At 44.6% G+C, this 23,815-nt stretch overlaps 1 protein-coding gene across 5 annotated transcripts in view; it reads left to right on the top strand.

Moving 5' to 3' along the window:
• The window catches only part of ARID3B (AT-rich interaction domain 3B), a 36,812-nt gene that overhangs the window by 1,192 nt on the left and 11,805 nt on the right, over window positions 1-23,815 (top strand). For 3 of the 5 annotated variants that reach the window (XM_064456834.1, XM_064456830.1, XM_064456831.1), the window contains 3 exons: window positions 1,667-2,334; window positions 11,590-11,661; window positions 13,229-13,301. In XM_064456834.1, coding sequence (XP_064312904.1) covers window positions 1,756-2,334; window positions 11,590-11,661; window positions 13,229-13,301 — 724 coding nt within the window. In that variant the 5' untranslated portion in view covers window positions 1,667-1,755. The remainder of the gene's footprint in view (window positions 1-1,666; window positions 2,335-11,589; window positions 11,662-13,228; window positions 13,302-23,815) is intronic. The other 2 variants (XM_064456832.1, XM_064456833.1) reach the window with 1 other exon arrangement.

The following is a 23,815-nucleotide window of genomic DNA, read 5'->3' as shown; positions in this document are numbered from 1 at the left end:
TGGATATGTCCCAGACAGGAGAGGCTATACCTCACCGCGCCTCAGGTGCAACAATATACAGCAAGGTGTGAGCTGTAGGTTCTCTAGCCTGGTTTATGGTTGCTGTTGCAACAGCCGCACCAGTTCATTGTTGCTTTACTGGAAGAGTGTGTCTGTGTGTAGCCAGGCCAGATGGTGTATTGTGCCTGTCCAAAGCGTCTAAGACACTTTTCAGCTGCCAGGTAATGCATTATTGCTCCTGACATTCAAACCACTAATCCACCTTATATTGTTTCATTCGCAAACTAAAGCTATGCTGCTGCCTGCTAGATGAAAACGCAGATGTACCAGCCAGGCTTTTCATTTTGGTGATAGGCTGTTATTTAGCACGGGGGAAGAGTTCGCAGAGGAAAGTAGTGAGAGATGCAGTCTGACTGCCTTAGGGGAAGACTCAGAGTTGCACTAGGGATGCTGGAAGTTGCCTTTCACTTTTAAAGCTGGTATCTGGTAGGTTATTTGTTGTTTTAGAACAGAATTGTGTCTCTTTGGAAAACGCATGTTAGAAAAATAGTCTCTTTTTTCCAAGTATGTGCCTTGAATAGCTGGTTGTAAACAGGGCAGCGGGAGGTGGTCAGGAGACTCCTGTAGCTTGTTTGTAGTTGCTCTTTCCTTTGTTTCTCCGAGCTGACTGTATTTTGATATCAATGAACTTTGAAGGGCAGCAAGTGGAATCTGTTTAAGCATCTTTTTACATAAAAAGAAATCAACTGGGAAGACATTCTTTGTCAGCAGGTCTGATTTGTGACAAAAAGTCCAAAATATGAGTGCTGATTTTAATGGTTGGGGATTAAAGGCGTAGTCACCTTTCTAGGATTTACTCTAGGTCAGAGCTATGTTTCCAACTGCGGTCTTTTACGTTGGTCTTTCCTCAAGAGGAGGCTAGTGCTGGCTCAGCATGGGTTTGCTGCAGGTCAAAATGGAGAACTAGGAAAGCTCTTGGGTCCTTTGGCTGGGAAAATTGAAGGGAGGCCATGGCTGGGGCTTGAGATGCACTGGCAACTCTGGGAACTGGAGGCAGGAGTTGCTTGGTGCTCAGCAGTCTGGTTCAGTCTGTGGTAGTCTTTGCTTTAGTCATATCTCGCTCTCCTGGGGAAAAATAATGGCTAAATATAGGGGTTTTTCTTTACGCTTTATGTGTCTTTCTTAATTTAGTAATGTAATGAAAGCATAAAAGAATTTGGAGATAACTGGTGTGTGATAAATTCCTGCCCATTTTGTAATAGAAATATGGTCAAGCTTATCCCGGCTATCTCCTTTTAAGGTCGTGTTTTCAGAAGAACCAAGCCTTAGATGCTAAACCTAACATTTCAAAAGTAATTATTTAGGAAGCATGGAAGGATTCTGACAAAAAAATGAACTGTTGGGACAGAGGACAAAGGCATTTCAGATGCTGTCTTTGGGGTATATGGAACTAAGGTTATAGCAAATGTGTTCAGCTTGAAAATACAATTAAACAGTCTGAAAATTGAATGCAAGTTTGAGCCTGAGGCTGTTAAACATGAAGCTGATTGTTTCACGGTCTCCTGCACAGGAAAGAGTATTGGCTTTGCACTCTATTTATCCTCTTCCTGGGGAAAAGATGAAAGCATTTTATATTCATACAGACAAATATTTGTCTATCTTTCAGATTCTACCAGTCTCCCAAGGTCGGGGCTTGAACCCTGCCAGATAAAGTAAAAAACGCCCCCCTCTTTCCCCAGCCATGCAAACTGCGGGATGAAGCTGGAAGCTGTGGTTGAGCAGCTGCAGAAGCAGCAGCAGAAGCAGCAAACACCTCTGCAGATGGATTCCAGGGAGAGACAGCAGAGGCAGATGAGAGAAGCCCAGCTGCTCTACACTCAGCAGCTGGCCGTGCAGCAGGCTGTCCTAGCAGCTGCATCTGGCAGGGCTTCGGGCAGCTCCACTGTTGGTCCCTTGGCCAGAGGCCCACCTGCAGCCGGACCTATGCGGGCTTTTGATCAGAGCAGCATGAATTCAGAGCCAGAAGAGGAAGAGGAGGATGAAGAAGAGGAGGAGGAGGAGGAGGAGGAAGAAGGAGGTTTGGAAGGTGGAGATCTTGAGGATGGTGCTGATGTGACTGGAAAAGAAGCCTGCTCTGCTCTGAAATATTTTCATGCTCCCAAAGTTGCCCATCACAACCAAAGAGTGGCCTCTACCTCTAATCCTCTTCCGGCTTCGGGGCACCAGCGTGGACAGCAGGGCAAGGAAGAACAGGGTAAAGACACTACTAAGCAACCGTATTCTGGTTCCCCGTCTGGACACCAGAACTGGCGGTTGGATGAGCAGCTCAAACAGGTCAGTGTTAACATTACTTCCTTCTGAATGAGAATGACTATATTGAGCCTGAAGAATTATTTAGCCCAGTGTCCTGTTACAAGCACTGGCTGTTTGCAAGTGCTTTGAAAAGAGTGCAAGAACTGGGCACAGGCAGAGCAATGGTTCCCTGGGGTACTGTTCCAGGTTTATTCTTTTGTAAAGAGATTTCACAAGAGCTTGATTTCCTATACAGGTACAGCTTTCCAGCTAAAAATGCAGCAAACCCAATCTGTAAGAATCTTTATGGAGAGGTAGAGGTTTGATCTTTGGCTCATTTATCTTCCATTTCACTGCTGCTGTGCCATTCAGAATGGAACAGGCTGATGTTATATTTATTTTTGGTGGAGACACTTGCCTGCTAATGTCTCACTGAAATGATTTCACGTACCAACATCTATCACCCCTTTGTGTAAGACCTCCAAGATGCAGCGACTTCAGCTGGGTTTCTGGCTGGTGCTGCGGACTGGCAGGGAGGAGTGCCTGTCCTGCCACTGATGCTGTGAGTAGGCAGAGGCACTTTGTATTTCATGTGTGGGAGCTCACTTGCTACTGCTTGGCTTTAGTAGGAGGTTAATTCTATGTTTGAAGAATTACTACTCCTTGTAGATAATTGCCAGAAGATCAAGAATTCTTTTGTTGTAAGTGGGTATTTCAGTTAATGTGGCACTTGTGTGTTGTTTTGTTACGGAGCTAACCTGAGCAGACTTTTGGAGACATTTATGTGTATTGAATTGAGCCAAAGGACTACATGGTTTAAAGAAAAAAAATTGGACTTAGTAGTCCTTTCCTACAGATGTTATCCTGAGTGTGAAGAGGGTTAAAGTTCTTTGAGCTAACAAACCTTGTATGGACAAAACCACTGCTTTTACCTTCCCTCTTGTGAACCCAGTGAAGTAAAAAAGCTGGAGCTGCTTTGTGGTGGCTGGTGAACCACAGGTGTCTGAAAGCTTGCTGGGGACAGTCAGGGCAGCCTCCCCTTAGCTGTTGGCTGCATGCAGGTGATTTGTTTTATACTGCCACAGGCAGCAGTTCGAGGAGGAACTGCTAAAGCTCATCAAGCTTTAGTTCTCCCATTCTATTTAATGTGTCCTGGAGGCTCCTACCCAGCTGCTTCTGCAGCAGTTCAGTGTTTCTACACCAATGTGTGTGGTGGGAACTCCTCTAAGTTTCCAGGTGAATGGTGTTTGTGACTATCAGTGCTCTAAAGCTTGCTGGTGAAGCAGCCCTGATGTGTTAGATGCAGCAGGTGAGCAGTTGCTGCTGTGTTTTCTCTGTGCTTGCTTCTCAAGAGGCATTGGGTTGAAAAGAGTTACTCAAGCTGTTGTAGGGAAGTGAGGCGCTTTGTTGGTCAGGGGACGGTTGCTAGAGAAATTGCTTCAGAATTTACTGGATCGGAGTGACTGGTGAAAACTTCCTCTTTCAGGTCTCTGGGTGGAGAATAGCAGGCAGGACTCTGGTGTTAGAAGGATCACTTCCTAAAACAAAACCAAAAAACTTAGCATTAGTCTTTCGCTGGTTTTATTTCTAGCTCAGCTGGTGCTAACAAGTATGTTATTGTGCTTCTTTCCAATAGTTTATTGAGAGTCCTGTGAAACTTACTGAATTAATAGGCTTGATTGCTAGGTCATTTGCTCTGTTCTGGGAAGACAAATGACTATAAGTGTGCCAGATCTGGTCTTTGTAGATGTGGAATAGCAACAAACAAACAAAAAACTGTTTTACAGTTGGCATACTGTGTACTAATCCTGATCCAGTTACTTTGGCCCATTTCAGCAGTAAAGTTATTTTGGGAGTAGGTTGCAGCTTAGTCTGATTTTAGGCCAACTTGTTCTAGAAGTTGAAGTGCACAAAGCTTCACCAGGAAGCAAAACTAAAAGGAAAACCTTCTTGCTGCTGTGTTAAAGTAATGTTTTACTGCAGGGAAGGCAGGCACTACAGCACTAAAGCAAGGAATTAGAGAAATTCATAGTCATGAAGTTAAGGAATAGATTATAAAGGAATATCGGGGACATGCTGTGCTACAACACTTCTGGATGGTGAGAAAACATGGCAGAAAGTGGGCAGGTTCATGTATTGTCTCCTGGTGCTGTTGTTGAAGATTGAGTACTGAGCTAGATGGTCTGCCCCAGTGAGGCATGGCTTATGATCATACTAGTGGTGGTGGCACTATTATCAATGTGCTGTGGTGTGATCAAAAGGTCTTATTGGAGTGCCCAATATTAGTGATGCTGGTGCAGTATACTCACCTTGAGTAGGGTAAATGCTGCAGATCAACTTGTTTGCATTCACCAGTGAAGTTCTGCATACCAGGGAGTAAAAGTTTAACTGCAGTGTAGCAGTTCAGTGCTGGTGAGAGGGTGGCTGTGTGGAGCTGGGAATAAACCAAGGGGGTGAGTCCAGACAAGAACTGTTAGCAGGTGTGACAGCAAAGGGGGAGAAATGTGTGTGCAACTGTGGACTGTCCAAATTAATTCTGTGTGCTAAATGGTAGCACACTGCCCTAGCGTAAGCCCCACTTGAATTTTCTTCATTTCAAATGCATGCTGTAAAGATACTGGGCTTTATCTTTTGTCTTTGTGTGAAATGGGTTTTTTAGGCAGAAAAATCAGGGTGAAATGCAGAGGTGCCTATCTTCTCCACTTTGTTTTCAAAATGATTCCTGAACTGGTCTTTTCTTTTAGCTTCTGTTGTGATGGAGGCTAATAGTTGGTCAGTAAGCACTGCTTCCAGCTAGCTCTGCTCTGGGGGTATTTGTGGTATGTGTAATGGCTGTTGCTTGCAGAAGATGGGAGAAAAAGTCACTTCTGTTTCTTCAAGTGTGTATTGGTCTTCTGAAAGTGATGCCCTTGGAGAAAAATGCATCTTGAAAGTGTAAGGCTAAGATTGCCTGGAAGGTATGTGATGTGAAGATGGCAGAAAGGTGGAAGCTACCAACAAGATGAAGCCCCGTTCTCTTGGGTCCTGGACAGCCAAGTAAATAATTGTAGAACAAGCTGGCAGACAAAAGAGCTGGCTCAGCTTATGACACGGGCGGTGGGAATCCTGTCAGCACAAAACAACAAGGGAGTGGAGTTGCTTGTCAGGGGGAGTTGCAGTCCCAAAAGAAGAGCTGGGGGGTGTGTGTGCTCAGCTCGCTTGCTCCTCAGACTTGCTTGAATCCTGTGCAAATCCATCACGGCTCTGACAGCCAAAGGGTCCTGCAAAAAGGGCGTTGTAGGCTGCCGGTTTTTGAGGAAAAATGAGCTTTTAATTCTGAGGGTGAAAATGTTGCTTTTAGCAGATGGTTGTGTGTGGGTCCTCCTCCCGTGGGTTCTTGCATTGCTTGGCGATGTCTCCGGTTACCAGGGAGAGCCGGGTAGGAAAGGCAGGACGACAGCCGCTGTCTTGCTGGGGCTGCTTGCTGCTTTTTCACTCGAGGCTGGTGTGCAGCACTAGCATGAGCAATATTGTCAGGCTGTTACTACAGCACACACATTAGGACACGCATTCCATTGTGGAATGTAAAAATAAAGCCAAGGTTTTCAGGCATCAGCTGATACTTAATGCCTGCTTAAATGCAGCAAGGTAAGTCTCCTTAAAGCAGCCATCTGACTTTCAGAGAGTGGTTTGTGTTCTGGTTTTGGGGATGTCTCATGTTAGATTCTCAGAAATCACCAGCCACTACTAAAAATCCTGACCTAAACTTTTACAAAGGTCATGGTGTTTATTAAGATAAGTCAGCTTAAAATAATTACTTTGCTTTTGCTCTAGGGTCTAGGAATGAGAGGCTGAGATTCCATAACCTTAACTATGTGCCTCAAGTGTTGTGCGAATTGAAGTATTGCTCAGGAAATACTAATTAATCCAGAGGGGGTGAAGGTCCCAGGAATAAAAAAGTCACATTTCACACTGTATTTTTTTATTTTTTTTACCTCCTAATTATTTCAGATATCCAGGGCCCAATTCAAGGGTTGGATTTTTAGTTCCTTATGCAGGTCACTGGATTTTTTTTATGATGTAGTGGGAGGACAATTCTTCATTAATAGCTGATGTTAGATATTTGGTTTCTTTTACTGAAAGCGCTTTTTCGTAAGAGCAGATTTTAATGTTTAAATTGCCAATTGCTGCTTCTCCTGAATTCATGGTTTAGGTTTGTTTTGATGAAGCTTCATCCCTGTGACAGTCTGCTGCTGCTGTAGCACCTGACTTGGAATTCATGCTGATATGTAACTTAAAAGTTACATTGGTGGCTGGACCAGAGCAGGATCTTAGTAACAAAGGCTCCTTTTTGTTTAATATAACATAATGTATGGGAGAAGGGAACCAAGAAACCGTTTGTGGTAATGACTGTAGGCAGCAGCCTACAAACAACTTCTATTAGACATCAGAGAATTCTTCCAGGTCTTCATCTCAAGGGGTGATTCCGTAGGCTTCATCAAGGTTATGCTGTATTGCAGGGACTGTGCTATATCTGGAGCAAAGGCGCAGAGTGAGGAGCTCACTTATATCCTGGGGAAGATACGGCTCATTTTAGGATTTGTTTGGGTGCTAAATTTATCTTAAGGAATAGTTGCAGCTTGTCTCCGGTGCCAATTATGGACATTCTAGCTAATGCTGTAGAGCAGTAGGTGGAAAGAGCTCGGATGTGTTGTATTCTTAATGTCTGCTTTTCTCACTTCAGGGTAAATCTGAGACTCTCTCATGTGGCAGTGAGTTCTCTTCCCACAGACGTAGCACTGAACAAATCTTCTTGTCACTTAAGTTTTTGTTAATTCCTCTGAGTATTTGTGAATAGAAGTCATTCACAAAGAGTCCAACTTTTCCTTAAGGATAAGGAAGCAGATTCCTGTTTTGCAAAGAATTGTGTTGGTGCTGCAGTCACTAGGTCATGGGAGCATGTAAAAGAAACTTAATAAAAGTAATTCATCTATGAACTTCAGTCAATTCTTTTTCTTTCCTTCCCCATCTACCCTGCCATTCCTGAAATCACTAAAATGTTTTCAAAGCCCATCTTTGAAGCTTGTAGATACTGAATTGAGCTCTGTTATTAGTAAGACTGGGAAGGGTTTATTCCAATTTCATCAGAGCTTTACCAGGCAGCTTGTGCACGCAGTAATTATAACTTGCTTCTCCATGCTTGAGAACTTGCAGCTCAGGGCAGTAGTCCTGATCTTATCAGTGTTTTGTAGTACAACAGTTTTCTTTATAATAGCATCTGTTTCACTTCCTAAGGCTTAACTCTACCCACAAAAGGAATTTCTGTGGATTCTCTGATAATCCTGAAATTGCTGCCCCTGTACCTTTTCATTGACTCAGTGCTTTCAGTTAACCCATGGGGTAGGGGAGGGGCTTTCTTTTTCACTGCAACATTTAGCCTTGTCCATAAGCGGGTATTTCAGCAGATTTCTGGCCTAAAACCTCTGTCAAAACTGCAGGCCTGCAGTAAGGAGAACAATTTTGAGTTCATGCCAGAAGGTTTTATTTCTCTTTTCTTTTACATATTAAAGCTTTAGTAGGTTCTCTCCAGTTCAAAATTTTCCCTTTGAATACAACTTTTGTAGTCTGGTAAAACCACATCAGGCTTTAGCTGAGCCCCTCTCATACAGCTGTATGAAACTGGGGTGGGGAAGAAGGGAATGCCCTGGAAAAGGGAGCATTCCCAATTTCTCATGAATGTCCCTGTTTGCACACTAAGACTTGCGCAGGCAAAACTGGAAAAGGAGACAATGAGCTGCTGTTCCATTTGCCTTAATACTTCACTTTTTTACTGAGCACAGAGTTTTGATTAGTTCCCTAACCTCTGGGAGAGACAGACATGTGAGATGGTAATATTTGAGAGGTAGGTGTCCTGCAGGGAAGGTTGAGGCTGCTTATTTGTAAGGTTTTCGTCCTCAAAAGAATGGGCTGGACGAAGCAGGAAAGCGTTTGCCATCTCCTTTTCTGTCTGCTTGGCAACTCAGGGTTAACTCTGGCTTTTGAATGTGGGATTGGAAACCGAAATTGCTCTGGACATCTGAGCTTCCCTCTAATAAGATATTCCAGGTGGTAAGGGAGTAATCCTAAAATAGCTCCAGATATAATTGCTTCTGAAGCCAGGCCCACAGCCTCTCAGGGAGAGGGCCGTCCAGGGGGGCTCTGGCAGCCTCTGAGGTGTCTGCAGTGTGGGGAGGGCTCCCTGGCTCTGCCAGCAGCCTGTGAAGGAGGCCAGCCTTTCCCAACACCTCTGCCTTCCCACTCATGCTCAGCATCGGGGTAAAGCACAGCCAGTGCTGCTTTTCTGCAAGAAACCAGATAAATTCTTGCCTGTGGTAGTGCAAGGGCTGTTTGTCAAACATCAGCAAATTCCCTTGATACAGATGGGTGGAGAGAGAGGCAGGGCTCCCCAGAGAATGATCTGCCTCTCTGAACAGTGTTTTTTCCTTCCTGCTACTATTGCCTGACTTATACAAAGGTCTTTTAATGACTTGTGAGGATATATTGATTTCTCAGGTTCCTGCTGTTTATACAGAGGAGGGCTTCTCAGCATAGGGTAACTTTGTTTTCCCAGGAGAAATAGTAAGGAAGCTTGATACCAAAGCTCCCACTGAGCTCTCTTGCTGTGTAAAATATACTTTATTCTACATATGGAGCACCTCTTGCTTCAGTAGCTTCGTGGAACTATACTGATTTACCTGTTCCAGTCATGCTTGGGTCGCTGCTCTGACCACTGCCAATATTTGGTATCTTTGGTTGTGGCCTTGGCAGGGACCCAAAGGTTTTGGTGAGCAGAATAGTCCCTCAAGATCAAAGCTGAGGCCTGGGAAAGTGTCTGGTGCTCAGGCTCTGTTCTCTGAATAAATAAGGCTTTATGCCCCGGCTGCTGAGCTGACATTTCATGCTAGCCTGAGACTTTGCTAACTCTGCTACCCAAAACAAACCTGTGCTCTGTCCCAATGTCTCCACAGCCCATGTGTTGTTTGAGTGCACCTTTACTGATTTACGCTGCTGTGGCAGCTGCTGCTTGCACCAAGGTAGATGAGAAGCACTCTCCTTATCTCTTCTGATAGCTTAATGTGGGGTGTGGTAACTGGCTTTAAACCTTTCCAGCTATTGCAGGAGGAAATGCTAATACTGTCTGCTGTCTCTCACCTTGGATCACTCCGTGTCATGCCAGGTGATATCCATCTCTGCCAATTTTCTGGACATATGGCAAAACACTGATGGCTTCAGCTGACTTTAAGCTCCTTTTCACTAGCGAGGTGTGGGGGAGCATTACTTCTGTGCTCTCAAGCATCTCAGGATGTAGGTACAGGAAGTAGGGTGCATATCTTCTGCTTATTCTCTGTATTGAACCTTAATCTTGTCATTCTTTTTTAATTACCCTTTTTCTTCAAATAGAACAAGTAAAATAACTTCTAAAGAGCCTTTAATCCCATAGAAAGTTTTGTTCCTGGAAAGTTTACCAAGTTCAAACCCAATGACAGTAGAGAATACTCTCCTCTAAGCCCTCTTCTCTTTCCTCTCCATGTCCTCAGATGTAGTGAAATAAGTTATCGGCATGACCGAAGTTCCTGATGAAAGCAAGTGTTTTGCTTCTTGAAGCACCCAGTTTGATACCACAAACAGTTTTGCTCTCTGGATTTATAACGAAGTACAAACTTGGGAAGAAGGCAGCTCAGCCCTCCACAGATCATTTTGCCTTGGAGAGTGTGAAGTTGAGGATGGGATATAGCTGCTGCCTTCTGACAGGACTGTTCACATAGGTTTGATCCGAGTTAACAATCAGTGGAGTTTTAGGAGCAGCTGGATGTTACCGTAATTAGCAGAAAAACTGTGGTTTTAATCTCTGGTAGCAAAGGACACCCGGATGAATCCTCTGTGAACAAAACTATTCTTCAGATCTCTTCCTAGAGAGGGCTGGGAATTGATCTGCTGTAATAAACAGCTGACATAACAGAAGTGGCAATAATCCCCCATTAAATATCTTTCAGTTGATGGGACTCACTGGATAATTGACTTTCCAGCAGGAATTACTGGCTCAAACTAAATCAGCAGGCATTAGGGCAGCTCACTGCAGTGTTTTTTAAAGGGGGGAATGTAGCTTTGCCTGGCCTTGACGAGAGCTATTCATCTTTCTAATTCAATGTGTGTGTCACAACCAGATGACTCGAAGATTTCAGATATTGTACCACCTCTCTAATTCACATGGGGGTTTTTTTTGTGCTGAAACCTCTTGCTATCTTCAGTGCTTTTCTTTCTGCATTAGGATGCTGTGTTTTTGTCAGGACAGGCTACCTTGCCACATAGATTTGGCTGTTCTTTTTCCTTGAGCGGCTCTGGAGCACTTGCTATACTGGAGCTTTATGAAGTGTATGGTTTAAAGGTGCTTGCAGAGTTTTTCAGAGTCACACTTCTGGTCTTGGCCCTGCTGTACAGTCAGAGGCTGCCTCTGCTGGTTTCCAGCCCTGGTGACCACTTCAGGGTGATGAATTACCAAGTAGAATAGGCCTAACTAGAGTAATCCTTCTAATGCTGAAGAAGAATGAACCTTAATCCAGCAAAGCTGTGTGTTCCACTTCTGTGGGGAAAATCCAGATTCAGTAGCTTCCAGGAGTAAGGGTCCTGGGTTGGGAAGAAGTGTTCCAGTGGGATTATTTCTTCAGCATGTTTTGGTTTGATAGGCAAGTGAGGGGAGACCAGAAAGGCATTTCCAAGTGTGAAGGGGAGCAGTTGGGTGTCACCTGGCGAACAAACCCAGGATACCTGGGTAACACCTGCACCTTGCACTGGGAGCTCTAGGATGTGCACTTGGTAAAAATGATGGACACAGAGAGCAAAAGCAGCACCTCTCTTTAGATGTTGGACATCATTACTGCAAAGCACCTGCTACAGGGGGGGTTAGCATACTTCTGTGTAGCAGGTGAAGGAAGGTGGCCGGTGAAGGTGTTGAGGACCTTCCTTGAGAATGGTTTTCCCTGGTGTCAAGACAACTTATTTGAGATACATTTCTGCAGGAAAAATCTGAGAGCTGAAAAACTTCCCTTACCTTCAGTAATTGCCTGGATTGTGAAATGCCACTTCCCATTCTGGCTGAGTGTCAGAGATTCCAGGAAAGTGTGCTGTGACAAAGGTCCCCCGTCTTTCTAGTTTTCTTGGCCTAAGCCAGCAGCTGCTTTTGCATGTTTTTGGCCAAAAATGCACATTAGCAAGCTTTCTGGAATTGTCCGCAAAGCTTTTCCCTGGTGATCCTTCACCCTTTCATTTCCCTCTCCTTAGAACGGCAATGTGACCTGGAGTGATGAAGGTGATGGATGCCGAGGAAGAGAAATTTCACGAGACTTTGCCAAGGTCAGTCTGATCGTGGGGATTTTGGGGAAGGGGTAATTTTGGGGAATTCTTTCCCCGCCCTGTGACAGAGGGTGACTACTGAGCCCTCACTATTCCTCTGTAGTGAATTTGTAAGAGAACTGTTTTGTCCTGCAGCCCTCTGCCTACAAACCTGCTATTTTATGCTGGTTTGCCTTTGGTCACTGCAATATAGTTTGAACTAAGGCTTTATAACCAGACTTTTGACACTTAAAATCTTGGCCAATACTTTGTCCAGCTGGGAGAAGAATTAGCACTGTGGTTGTGGATTTGAATGTGGCAGCTGTGTGTCACATCAGCCAGAGGAATTAATTTTAAACTAAGCTGGCCCTTTCTGAAAGGGTGCAGGTAACTGCTCTGCAAATACACTGGGGTGTTTCTGGGTGAGAAAGCACAGAGCTTCATGGGAAATGAACCCAAAAAGCTCCTCTTTTTGACGAGATGAATACCAAGTAGCTAGCAGCACCTGTGGAGAGACTGAAATACATATTTCCCAGTGAATCTTTGTTTTTCTGTTGAGCTGCTCCACAAGAGTAGCTACAACCAATGGAAAAAATTCCTAGAGTTATTCAGGATTCTTCCTCAAAGCAAATGAGAGAAGGAATTGAATTCTGTTTCGTGTACAGCATTGTCTTCTGTCTTGTTCTATATCCTCCTGTATCTCAGTGAAGCACTGACCAGCCCTTTCAACCTGTCACTTTGTGGCTTCACAGGATTCTTGATAGGTGAAAATTAGATAGTTTTTTTTTTTCTTTGTCCCAAGGGGTAGTTGAAAGATGACACTCATACCTGCCCCTTCTATAAAAAATGAGCTGATAATGCTAGCATACAGTGCTTCTCCTTTGGCATAAGCTGCCTCTGGAACTTTGTTTTAAATGCTTGGGGTTTTAAGCCTTTTGGTAAAATGCTTTCTGCGACAAACTCTTTCCAGGCTGGTTTCTGATATTTTTCAACATTTTTTGGCTTATTTTAGAGAAGCCTTTCCTACCAGGTATTAGTAGTTATAGGAAAGCTCTATCCTTTCATCTCCCCCTTCAAGGGACTTGGAGTTTGTCATTTATGTGACAATCCCTGAAGGAGGGAATCATGAGGCTAGGAGAAGCTGCAGAGAAGTTTACATCTCTGGTGTCTGAAAGGTACAGGGCACTGATCTTCCCTGGAGCACTGACACATCCCTTTTGGTTGTCTCATCTTTCTTTCCCGCTTGATAGTTTCTCTCCCCTTTGCTTTCAGGTTATTTCAAACCCTGCTCTGTAGCAGTGCTGTTAACTGAGCTGAATCATGTTCCCTTCAGCATGCCAGGCTGTACTGTGCCTGGATGAGTTACTATGGGGCTGAGCAAGGCAAGCCATAATGAGGGTCCTCAAAGTATCACTGCAGCCTTGTCCACGAAATTGCTTGGGAATCCTTCCTCATTCTGCCTCTTTGCCTGTGGCTGCCTTTTATTCCCCAAGGACAAACACCAAATCACCTGTTGGAAGAAGCTAATATTATTTTATTTTTATCTGTCTCATTGTGGATTGTGCCTTCATTTTTATTTTTTCCCCAGCTCTATGAACTGGATAGTGACCCAGAAAGGAAAGAGTTCCTGGATGACCTCTTCATCTTTATGCAGAAGAGGGGTGAGTGAGCATTTATTTGAACTTGATACAGTAAAACAGGGCAGAGGGGTGCTGCTGTAGTTTGGATTCTTCCCTCCTGAGTTTGAAAACACAAATCCAGCCCTTTAACCTGCAGATCTGGTGGAAGAGCAGCAGTAAGACATGAGATATTTACCTTGGGAGATAAGGTGCTCGTAGGAAAGAACTCTTCTGCCTTGTAACTTAATTTCACAAATGCTATTTTTCTACCCCCACTCCTACCTAATACTCAAGTTATCCATGCACTGAAGAGCCTGAGAAGCCCGGTTCCTCAAGGCTGTTTGAAACAAGGTTGAATACCTCTATGGATTCCCTGGTTCCCCTTCAGGTGGCATGATGAAGCATCTTATGTTTGATTTCAATGGCATGCAGAAGCTGACTGTGAATGCCTTCACAGGCTGCGTTAGAGTAGTGGCACGCAATCTGGGGACCAGGAAAATATACACCAAGCCACACTTTCCTGTAGATTTACGTGTCAGCTTTCCATTCAGTAATTTTGTGTAACTGAGTGCAGAAGTGCGCAGTTTAGAAACATTCTCACATTCCTCCCCATGGTGTCAGCAACTTGCATCTCTCCTTGCTAGAGGAGTGGCGATGTGTGTATGAAGGCAGCTCAGCTGAGATGTCACAAAAGTATCTGTCCCCTAATTATCAAAGTTCAATTCCCTCATTGCAAACTATTCATAATAAAAATGTACATATATGTAGTATTGTATAAAGCATATGTCTCTGACCACTTATGGTAAATCCTTCGTGGTGCTCTTTTCTTTTACCTCTCCAAGCATACCAGGCCAGACAGACTCTTCCAGGAAAGGTGCTTCTGACAGAAAAGTGTTAAATTGTGCTATAGAGCTTTTCATTGTTTCCAAAAAGTCTGCTGAAGGTAGGTGTGAAGCACAGACATAAAAAGGACCCTTTGCTCCTTCGTGGCATAATGCTGTCTGAGAGTGTGTTGGACCAGACAAGCCAGGCTGTGCGTATTTGGAAAGGGGGTCTGCCTTAGCATCACCAGTAGTATTGTGCCCTGAGAGTCTAATAAAGATGCAACATCAGTCTCATCTATTTGAAAATTATCTAATTGCTGTGTTGGAGCTGGAGTCTCATTTCCAGTTGTCTTTTGAACCCTGCATCCCTCTGTGGATGACTAAATGACAAGCAGAGGAAAGGCTATCTAAAATGCAGCTCTTGCAGTTGCTCTTCATATCCATGTCTGTCTTTCCTGGATGACTAGAGCTCACAGCTCACCTGGGTGAATTGTCACTCTTCAGCAGTTTGAGGTCATGCTTCCAAGTTGGCTAAAAATTAGAGCTGGGTTTTGCTGATATTTCTGGCTTTTGTGTGCAGAGGCATAACCAGGCTTAGTTTACCTGCAAATGTTAACCTGAGCTCATGTTAGTGTAAGGGCTGGGATGACTGACAGACAAGACAATAATCTGAAGGGTGTGACTGGCAGCAATAGAAACCTCCAGATACCTAGCAAGAAATCTGTTTAATACTTCAATGTCTTCTTCCGATTACCTTTTAATTATTTATAAGTGACATGTTCCTGGTACAGGGGCTGAGCTCTTCACCAGCTGGTTGCTGTAGGAGTTTAGCTTTTAATCATTTGGGCATTTCCAAGTATATTTTCTGGAGAATCCCCTGTTTTCTTGCTTGCTAGAAGGCTGAAAATTAAATATAAGAGCCCAGCACCCACGGGGAGAGATGCTGTGAACTGACAGCCCTCTGCCGGAAGGGCTGGAAATGTTTGGCCATGCTCTGGGGAACTGGCTAGATTGCAGGGTACAAGGCAGTTGTAGGCTTGCTTTATATTTTGGGACCCCCAATAGAAATAGGCAGAAAGGACCCTGGGGAGCTAAGTTTCTTCAGGTTGATAGGAGAACTGAACAGCATACGTTGAGCTATAGGAGGCAGTTTCTCTTCTGTCGTTAATCTTAGTTGCTGCATCTTACTGCAAAGGAAATCTTTTGACTTGGCATGGTTTTTCAGAAGCTGTATTGTCCACTTTTCCCATGCCTGCTCTCCCCACCGCTGTCTACAGCAGGGCTTTGGTTTTTCTAGCAAGCAGATGGACTTGCCTGCTGTGTCCTGCTCTGGGATCTTCAGAACTCTGGGAGCTTCTACAGCAAAGTTATCGTGGGATAACATTCAGGCTTTCATTTCTCCTCCCCTTGCTTTATGTGCCAAACAAGCATCCTAAACCAAACAGGGCTGAACAGCTGCCTTGTTCTCAAAGTCCTCTCCTGTCCTGTCCCGTCCCCCCGTCCCTGTCCCCCCCCCCCCCCCCCCCCCCCCCCCAAAAAAGGTGGATACAACTGAGGGCTCATTGCACCTGAGAGCAAAGTGCTGTGTTTCTTAGCTGGTATGTGTGAAGAGCTGGTTAATTTGCACCTCATGTCTGAAGGGAATGGAAAGCAGCACTGCTAATAAACATTGCTGGTGTAAAGATGGGGATTTTGCTGTTGTCCAGGAGGAGCCAGGGAAGTGCTGGCCCTTGTTTGGGGCTGATGGATTTGGGGCACAGATTGCTAACTGATGGTGAACCAAAAAAAGCCTGATGTGAAAGGTAAATGACAGATTGCACAGGAGCTACTGAGTAGCAGGAGGGATGAAAAGATTTGCTTGTTGGTGCTGCTGTTAGGAATGTACCTAGAAATGTGAAGCCATGAAGCAGGCTTAACACAGATCAAATGTGCAGGTCTCATCTGCCTCTGAGCACAGCAGGTTGCCACTGAATGACCACAGCTGCAAGTGATAAAATGGCCCTTCAGTGGCAATAATGATGGAAGAGGGAGATGAGAGGAAAGCTGTAACTCTTCCTTTGTTGGGTGTTTTATTCCTTGTATGTGTTTAGGTGAATGGGTCTCGCCATGTCTGTGATTGAAGGGGCAGATGGGGAGAGGAGGGGAGACCAGCTGATGAGTGCAATTAGTGGGCAGGACTAGCTTCAAACCAGGCCTACAACAAGACCCATCTGATGCAGCTTGGTGGGGATGATGCTAGGTTGCTGTATTACCACTTCCACCTTTCCCTTTCTCAGCTCTTCTGCAGTCTCAAACCAAAGGTTGTCTTTCCTCGGATGGAGCAGGGATAAGTAGCTTCAGCAGTGGCTTCCCTTCATTGCCATTGCTGATCTGGTGTCTTGTGACAAGCTCAGCCTTGATGTCTTGAGGTCTGGTTTCTCAGAAGCTGTATTTTTCAATTCCTGCTGCATGAGGAGCCACTCTGTAGGCAAGTTTATGGTTCAGGGCATTTATTAAGGGCACAGGCTGAGGCTTTTCTGTTAGTGCACTGTGGAGTGGGCCACATTGGAGGTGTGCAGGCTGGATGTGTTCTGCCTGTCACTGAGGGCACTGCAGGCAGGAGCAGTTTGCGAAGTGCCCAGGCTGCACCCATTACAATAACTCAAGGTAATCATGTGTTCACCCATCCTTTGCATTACTGAAAATAATTTTATTACAGAAATGTATATTGCCAGATGGGCAAGTTCATTTACTCAGATCAGATTCAGTTTTAAAGATTATGACATCTTCCACTTCTTTTCAGGTCGTCCTCACCCAGTGAACATACCCTGAAGCTAAATTTTGTCTCCATCTTTTCTGTGTGGAAGAGGGCATAGGTATGATGAGTAGCAGAAAAAATGTAGCTGCTAGCCCTTTAGCATGTACTAGGTAGCATAGCTATATTGCTTTTTGTCCCCAGATAGTGAAGGACTGTTAGTGGCATGACTCTTACAGACATTCAGGCAGCCACCAATAAGTGAGCTGATTGTATTCCAGTCATGCTGGTCAGGAGGGAGGTGGAGTAATGGGCCTGTTTCATCCCCTGGAAGGATCAGCAGTGTTCGTGCAAGGCAATTCCTCTTGAAAAGGTTTGATGGGGAGGAGATCTAACTGTGTGCTATGGTGTATTAGGAAAGGCTCCCTTTCAGGGGAAGCTGTTTAGTTCATTTTAAGTACTGCCTTTGTGAAGACCTCATAAAATGTCTCCAATTGTACAGCTCTACTAATTTTGTTCAAGGTTTCTACATGACCTTGGTTTTCCCAGATGGCTTGACCATTCTGGTTTTTTATGTGTATATACATAGAAGGGGCTTTGTAAGTCTGACCGTGTGGTTTTAATGTTTTCCTGCTGTTGTATGCTCTGTCTGCATGTTTTAGATGTGGAAATACAGCAAATCCAGGGTATTGACAAAAGCATTTACTGATGGCTTTATTTATCTCTAGGCCAAGTGGTGTTTATGAAATGTTTGTCCGGGGGTTATGCTTCATTCTTCTACTGATTCAATTTTGCAGATTTCTTCTTTTAATCCTCTGGAGATATTTTTGAATCTGAAATAAGCAATGTAAGTTCTCTGAGACATCCATAGACATAAATTCTCAGCATCCTTTGCTCATGCTACCTGCTTAATGCTGAGCCACAGAAAATGCTTCCCTACATAGCAGATGATGTTCTCGAGTGGAAAATTCCCACTCAAGGCAGTGCAGAAGTCTCTTTGGTCAACTGTTGTGACTTGGACTCAAGAAAAATGGTGTCTTGTCCAAATGGTAAGAGGTGGGGATCACTGAAATATTTTAGGTTTTTGCTTTTTATATTGTTAGAAAGAATAGAAAGAATGATTTTTTCCTTACATTGTAGGGGGAACTGGCATTCTGGTTTACATTCCTCTGTATTCCTTAAGTGGCTGAGCCTTTCAGAAAAGGGAACTGAGAATGTACTTCTCTGTGTACTTAAAGGCTTTCAGGTGATGCTAGGATAAAAACAGGTACAAAGCAAAGTGCTTGGGATCTCTGAACAACTTGAATCCAGCTCCTCTGGGGAGGGATAGTCCTGTACTTGGGGTAGGCTTCTTTGTAGCATCCAGAAAAGTCCTGCAGGAAGGCCTTGCTCATCAACCTTAGGTGCCAGGTGACTAAAAGTCTCCACCAGATAAGTTGATATTTTGAGGGGGGTTTACCTGGGCCAATTCGCAAAATTTGCAAACTGTAATAACTTAAGAAGTAGTTATCACAGAATCACAGAATGGTGGGGGTTGGCAGGGACCTCTGGACATCATCTTGTCCAAACCCCCTGCTTGAGCAGGTACACCTAGAGCAGGGGGCACAGGACTGCTGAGGCAGGTTTTGAATGTCTCCACGGAAGGAGACTCCACAACCTCTCTGGGCAGCCTGTTCCACTGCTCTGTCACGGCTCAGCAGGTCCTTCCTGTAAAAACCAAACTTTCTCCCCCTTCAGTTTTTCATACATCAAAACATTCATTGCAGACAGACATGAGAATTTTTTTCTGTAAAATGGAAAAAGCCTGCAAGTTTCCCTTTGGGAAAATATTTTTTTAAAAAATCTTTTCAGGGAAAATACCCAGTACGGTTCAAATAATTAACATCCCTTGGTTTTAAGCAACTGAAAAATGGTGGTTAAGGGTGAATATTGCTTTAGCTCTAAAGAAAAATCATATTGGAAGCTGCAGTTGCAATTAATGGGAAAATAGTATTAGGAGTTTAGTTGGTTCTGGCTTACAGGAGATTTGTTTTAAATTTAGCCAGTGTGAAGAATGTTTGAGCAGCTTAAATGTTTTGTTATGAACTGAGTTGGCATTGGACAGGGTACAAAAGAAATTAATTTGAAGTCATTGGCTATTGTTGCTTTGCATGAACCTTTCTCAAGCTTACTCATCTGAGAGCAGTCTGCTTTAGTGATCGCCAGCTGAGGATCTTAGAATCCCAGGTGCTCCCTTGTGGGTATGCAGAATTGAGTGATGGAGTCAAAGGGGTGTTTTCCTCACTTCCTCTGAAGATTGAGATGTTAAATTGTCACATGTTTCCCCGGCATCTCAAAGACTGGGTGTTTGTGTCTCAAATCCTGGTCTTCTCAAGCTATTCTTTTCAGTGGTACTTCTGCTTTGCTATGGGTGTTCTTGGCCTTCCTCCCCTCCCTAAATTTTAACAGCATGTTTTTCAAATGATTAATGAACTGCAGCACTCAAGCAGCAGAGGTGGCTCAACACTGAAGAGATGACCCTCTAGATATCCAGGTGGATGGAAGAAGGTGGAACTGTTTGGTATGAAAATGCTTCAGTTCTTGACTTTGCGTGGCCTGCCTGAACAACCTTTATTTTTCCCAGATGCCCCTGTTTCTGCCTTCTGTATTTGTACATCTCTTTGCTAGAGAAGTTTGTCCATTTGACGGTTGTATATATGGAAACACACCACCAGTTGCATGGTGGTTCAACATCTGGTGAAGAAATTTGTAGTAGCAAATACATTGGACCCAGCTGTGTCAGTAGCACCTGAACGGCTGGACTGTAGATGAGCTAGGTATGAGAGAGCAAATCTCCATGGGAGCTCTGTTTTGGGGATGGAGGAGCACCCTGAGTGGAAGGTTAATGTGGTGGGAGCCTTGGCTAATGTAATTGGGATGCTGGATGCCAGTTAGGCTGCCTCCAGTTCAGCAGCTGAAATCTGATAAGGGGCTGCTGTCAGCCTCACTTATTGAGGAGGGAAGCAGAAACTGATGGTGTTTTGAGGGGTGCAGATAAGAAGTGGGCCTCCTGTCAAATAGAGCATGATTAATTGCCCTCTATCCTGGCTCTTGCTTTGATAGGAGTGTCTAATGGTCTGCAGACTTGCAGATCAGGTGGTGACGTTCCCATTGGGAGGTGAGAATGCCCGCTGTGGAAATGCCATGCTTAAGAAGAGATTAGATCAGCCTTGGTATGGGCAGGGAGGAAGAGGGGAGAGGTTGCTTCTCTTTTGTATACCTTTCTTTTTATTTTGAGTGCTTGGGGCAGACTCAAACCAAAGCAACAGATACAACTTACAAGCCAAGAGCTGGGGCAGCTTTGTGTGAAGCCAGCCAGGGTTTGTCCTGGGAGAGGAATTCAGACAAACTGGGAACTGAGACGGTGCAGGGTTCAAGTTGATTTGTTCCTGTCATACACTGCTGCTTTGCTGTTGAACTGATTTTTACCTCTCTTCAGCCTGGGAGAGTGGGGAGATCTCCCTTCAGAGAAACACGAAAATATCTTCAAAACTTTGTTCAAAATTATTTTAAATCACTGTGGACTTCCCCAGTCTCCTGGGAAAAACCTTGTCCTTTTGGCTGTCTCATACTGTTTCTCTTCTGAACACAGAATGGAAGGTGGAAAGAGCAGCCCTTTCTTTACCTGTACAGGTTGTGGCTTAAAAATGCCCCCCTCTATGCCTAAATTTCACTCCAGAGTGCGCTTTATTGCACTTTGAATGTTGCTCTGCAGAATAAATGTTTGGGATTCTCACCTCTCTTGTTCCTTGTTAAAAAATGGATGCTTCTGAAAGTAAATTGGATAGGGGAAAAATGGGAGGTGACTGAAGTAGTGCTCCAGGCTGGGTATAATTAACTGCTCTTTGTCTCTTGTATGCAGGACAAGTCATGGCTTAGACTGCTTGATGGTGGGGAACTCCCTACAGTGGGCATGGCTCGGCATGTGGAGAGAGAGTGGCTCTTGGCGGGGGGATCCCCTGTTGTCCAGGACTTGCAAAGCCAAGCAAATCCCTGCAAAATGAGAGGACTTATTTTCCATTATTTGGTTAAGAAGTCTTAGGGGCAGGTTTCTTTGTTAGTTCTGAAGATGTAGACTGATTAAGTGCTAATCTGAAGTCTAAGATAGGATGAAGAGCAGGAAAAAGCCCACATTGGGCAGCATGCTTGAGTGGGTGAAGAAGATGACAGTCCATAGCTTATGTGCCTTTCAAAAGCAGGAGGGCTGAGCCCCAGCTCTGGGTGAGTGGCTGGCGCAGGAGCGGAGCCTGCATATGCTGATGGCTCAGCCAGCCCCCCCCCCCCCCCGCCACCCCCCAGATACTGGTTCATTGCCAGTAGATGTAAAAACAGTCATTCAAAGATTATCTGGGGTTTACAGCTTCCTCAGCCCCTTCTTAAAGAGCTCTTGAAGGAAGAAAATCAAACAGTTGCTCCTTCTGCCTCTCCAGCATAGGGAGACATTCAAGCCTACTGTTATAAGCCCTTTAGGCTTCTGTTATGTCTGCCTGAAACAGAAAAGGCTTTTGAACAGGGTGAAACAGCTTTGCAGAGGGGACTGCTTGATTTTCCTTGAAGGACAGAGGTGTTTATAGTTACAGTGAGGCTTCTTCCAGGGAAACTCTTAATTTCTGGAATCTGAATTGCAGTTAATCTTAGTTACAGCTGTCTTTCCCTTCAGAAAACCAGCAGTCCATGGCTATGGGATGATTCTTCCTTCTCCTTCCAGTGTCATTCTTGAGCTTTTTGTCATCTTCATAGCTCTTCTAGTTAGCAAAGGGGGGAGGTAGGTTGTCTGGAGTCTTACAGCCTCTTAGCTTTATGCCGCACTCCCACCCTTGGGTCTTTGGTAGCAGGAGTTTGGCTGCCCTAGAGTTTGCCTTCCTGAGGTCTCCTATGCTCATCAACTATGATAATCCCTTTTCCAGTGGAAACAGACTCCTTGTCCCCTCCTTTTGGCTGATTCCTTGCAGGAATGCCCTGTACTTGTGTAGCTGGGGTTATATTAAAAGGGGGGAAAAAGTAATTTACCAAGAAACCTAGGAGAAGAGCAAGTCATTTTCCTTGCCACCTTCTCATAGTCGGGCAAGGCTTCTGCCTCTTTGCAAGCACAGTATGTACAGCGTTTCTGAGAGCTGGCAGAATAGGGAGGCTTGAAAGTACAGTAAAATGAGTTTGCCATCAAAAGGCAACAAGTCTTATGCTGTGCCCCTGGCTGCTGACCTTTCCCTCTGGAATTCTCCCCTCTGACCTCCGGATCATTAATCCTGATGCTGCCAGATGACAGTAATCCATCATGGCCCCTGACAAGCCTTGCAGCCGCCTGTGAAAGGATCCGCTTGGCTTCAGCATCCAGTCGTCCCATGATACTCGTTTTTCAGCCTTTCCTGTTCGAGTGCTGGGGGTTTCCAATAAAGACTTTATCGCCTTGCCTTTCCTCGGAGAGTGCTGGGGGAGGAGAGGGCTGAAAGAGCAGCTTTTCCATGTTTCTCGGCTCTTTTGCAGTCAGATCCTATGAAACATGAAGAGCCCTAGCTCCCTTGGTGAATAGTACAGTTAATTTACCAGGTCCAAAACCCCAGTCACTCTCTGCCAGCTCTGGGAGATACTACTTTGGTACTGAGAAAGCTTGGGAGGAAAATGATTGCATTAAGTGGTAGAAGGATGAAAGTAGTTCTGTCCCTGCTGTAAAATTTCTCAGCCTGCATGAAGAAACTTTATGGGGGGAGAAAATAGCTGTAGGTTTTAGCTTAGTATATAAGGCTACTAATTAAATTTCAGGGCACTTTGGTCTGTGCATCTGGTTTAAAAGCAAACTTCAGGAAGGGAGGGTGTCAAAGGGGTAGTAATATGAGGTGGGGAGGTCAGATCTGATTGCTGTTTCTACTCCAGCTATGAGCCAGCTCTCTGGAAACATATTCAAGCTTTTATTTCTTACTGATGTAGATAATGTTTGTCCCTTCCACAGGAGCATTTGGATAAACATCCTTGCATACCTTTTCAAATGCTGAGATGGGAGAATCTAGAGAAGAGTAACACTGTTTGGGATAAAGGCAATATATTAAAAAGTAAATATTTCCTTATACTTATTCTGTATTAGCGGCTTGTTTGCTTGAGGAGCCTTACCCATGACTCTTCCCTTTCACTCCCCATCTGGTCACTGTCTGAGGAGAGCTGTATGAAAGTCCCTTCTGGACAAGTTAATGCCATTCCCTAAATTGGATTGGGGAAAAGTGAGTGGCTTTGAGCAGCATGGAGTTGCCAGAGGAGCAATGAAGAGGGTCTTGATCCTGTCCCAGCAGAGAAGGTTTGCTGGCAGCGTGATGCCACTTAGGACACGGTCTTTCCTTGCTGCTGGGGCAGAAGTGCTGGACTGTTAATGAAGGGGCATTTTGGGGTGGAAAAAAACCAGCCCTGGCTTTTCCTGGAGCCCTCGGAGAGGGCAATTTCCCTGCTTTTCATTTGGAGCAGGCTGGGTGTGACTCTGGTTACTGTGGCTCAGCTAATGAATGATAACTTGAGGCTGGTAACATGATCACTCCCAGCCCTCTGTGTGTCTGAAATGATGCTGTTAGCATGCTCTTAATCTTTGCAATAACACACTGTGACAAAATGGTGGCTAAGGAAAAAGCGAAGCAAACCAAGGATTGCATTTACACAGGCTGGCCTTTTGGGAGGGGACCATCTCCTGGCTTGGGGTGGCCAGCTGGGATGGATGGAGCCACAGTGCATTTAAACACTTTGGAAATGTCTCTATCTCTGCTCCCTGAGGGAGCTGTTGTCTCTGAAAATGCAGGAAGAGGATCTGATGCAGTTGGTGAAATTACTGCTTTGTGGACTTTTCTGTTGTGGACAGGGAAGGGGTTGTTTAGATAAGGCAAGGAAAAGAGGATATGATAGATATAAAATGACAGAGAATGCAGGCCAAGCCTGATTGGGTTGCTCTTTGTTTTCTTACATTTTAAGGCTAACTAACTTGG

The sequence above is a fragment of the Phalacrocorax carbo genome, chromosome 7, assembly GCF_963921805.1.
Source record: "Phalacrocorax carbo chromosome 7, bPhaCar2.1, whole genome shotgun sequence".
NCBI lineage: Eukaryota > Metazoa > Chordata > Aves > Suliformes > Phalacrocoracidae > Phalacrocorax > Phalacrocorax carbo.
The sequence above is the reverse complement of the archived record's forward strand: the minus strand, read 5'-3'. Positions and strand labels throughout refer to the sequence as shown.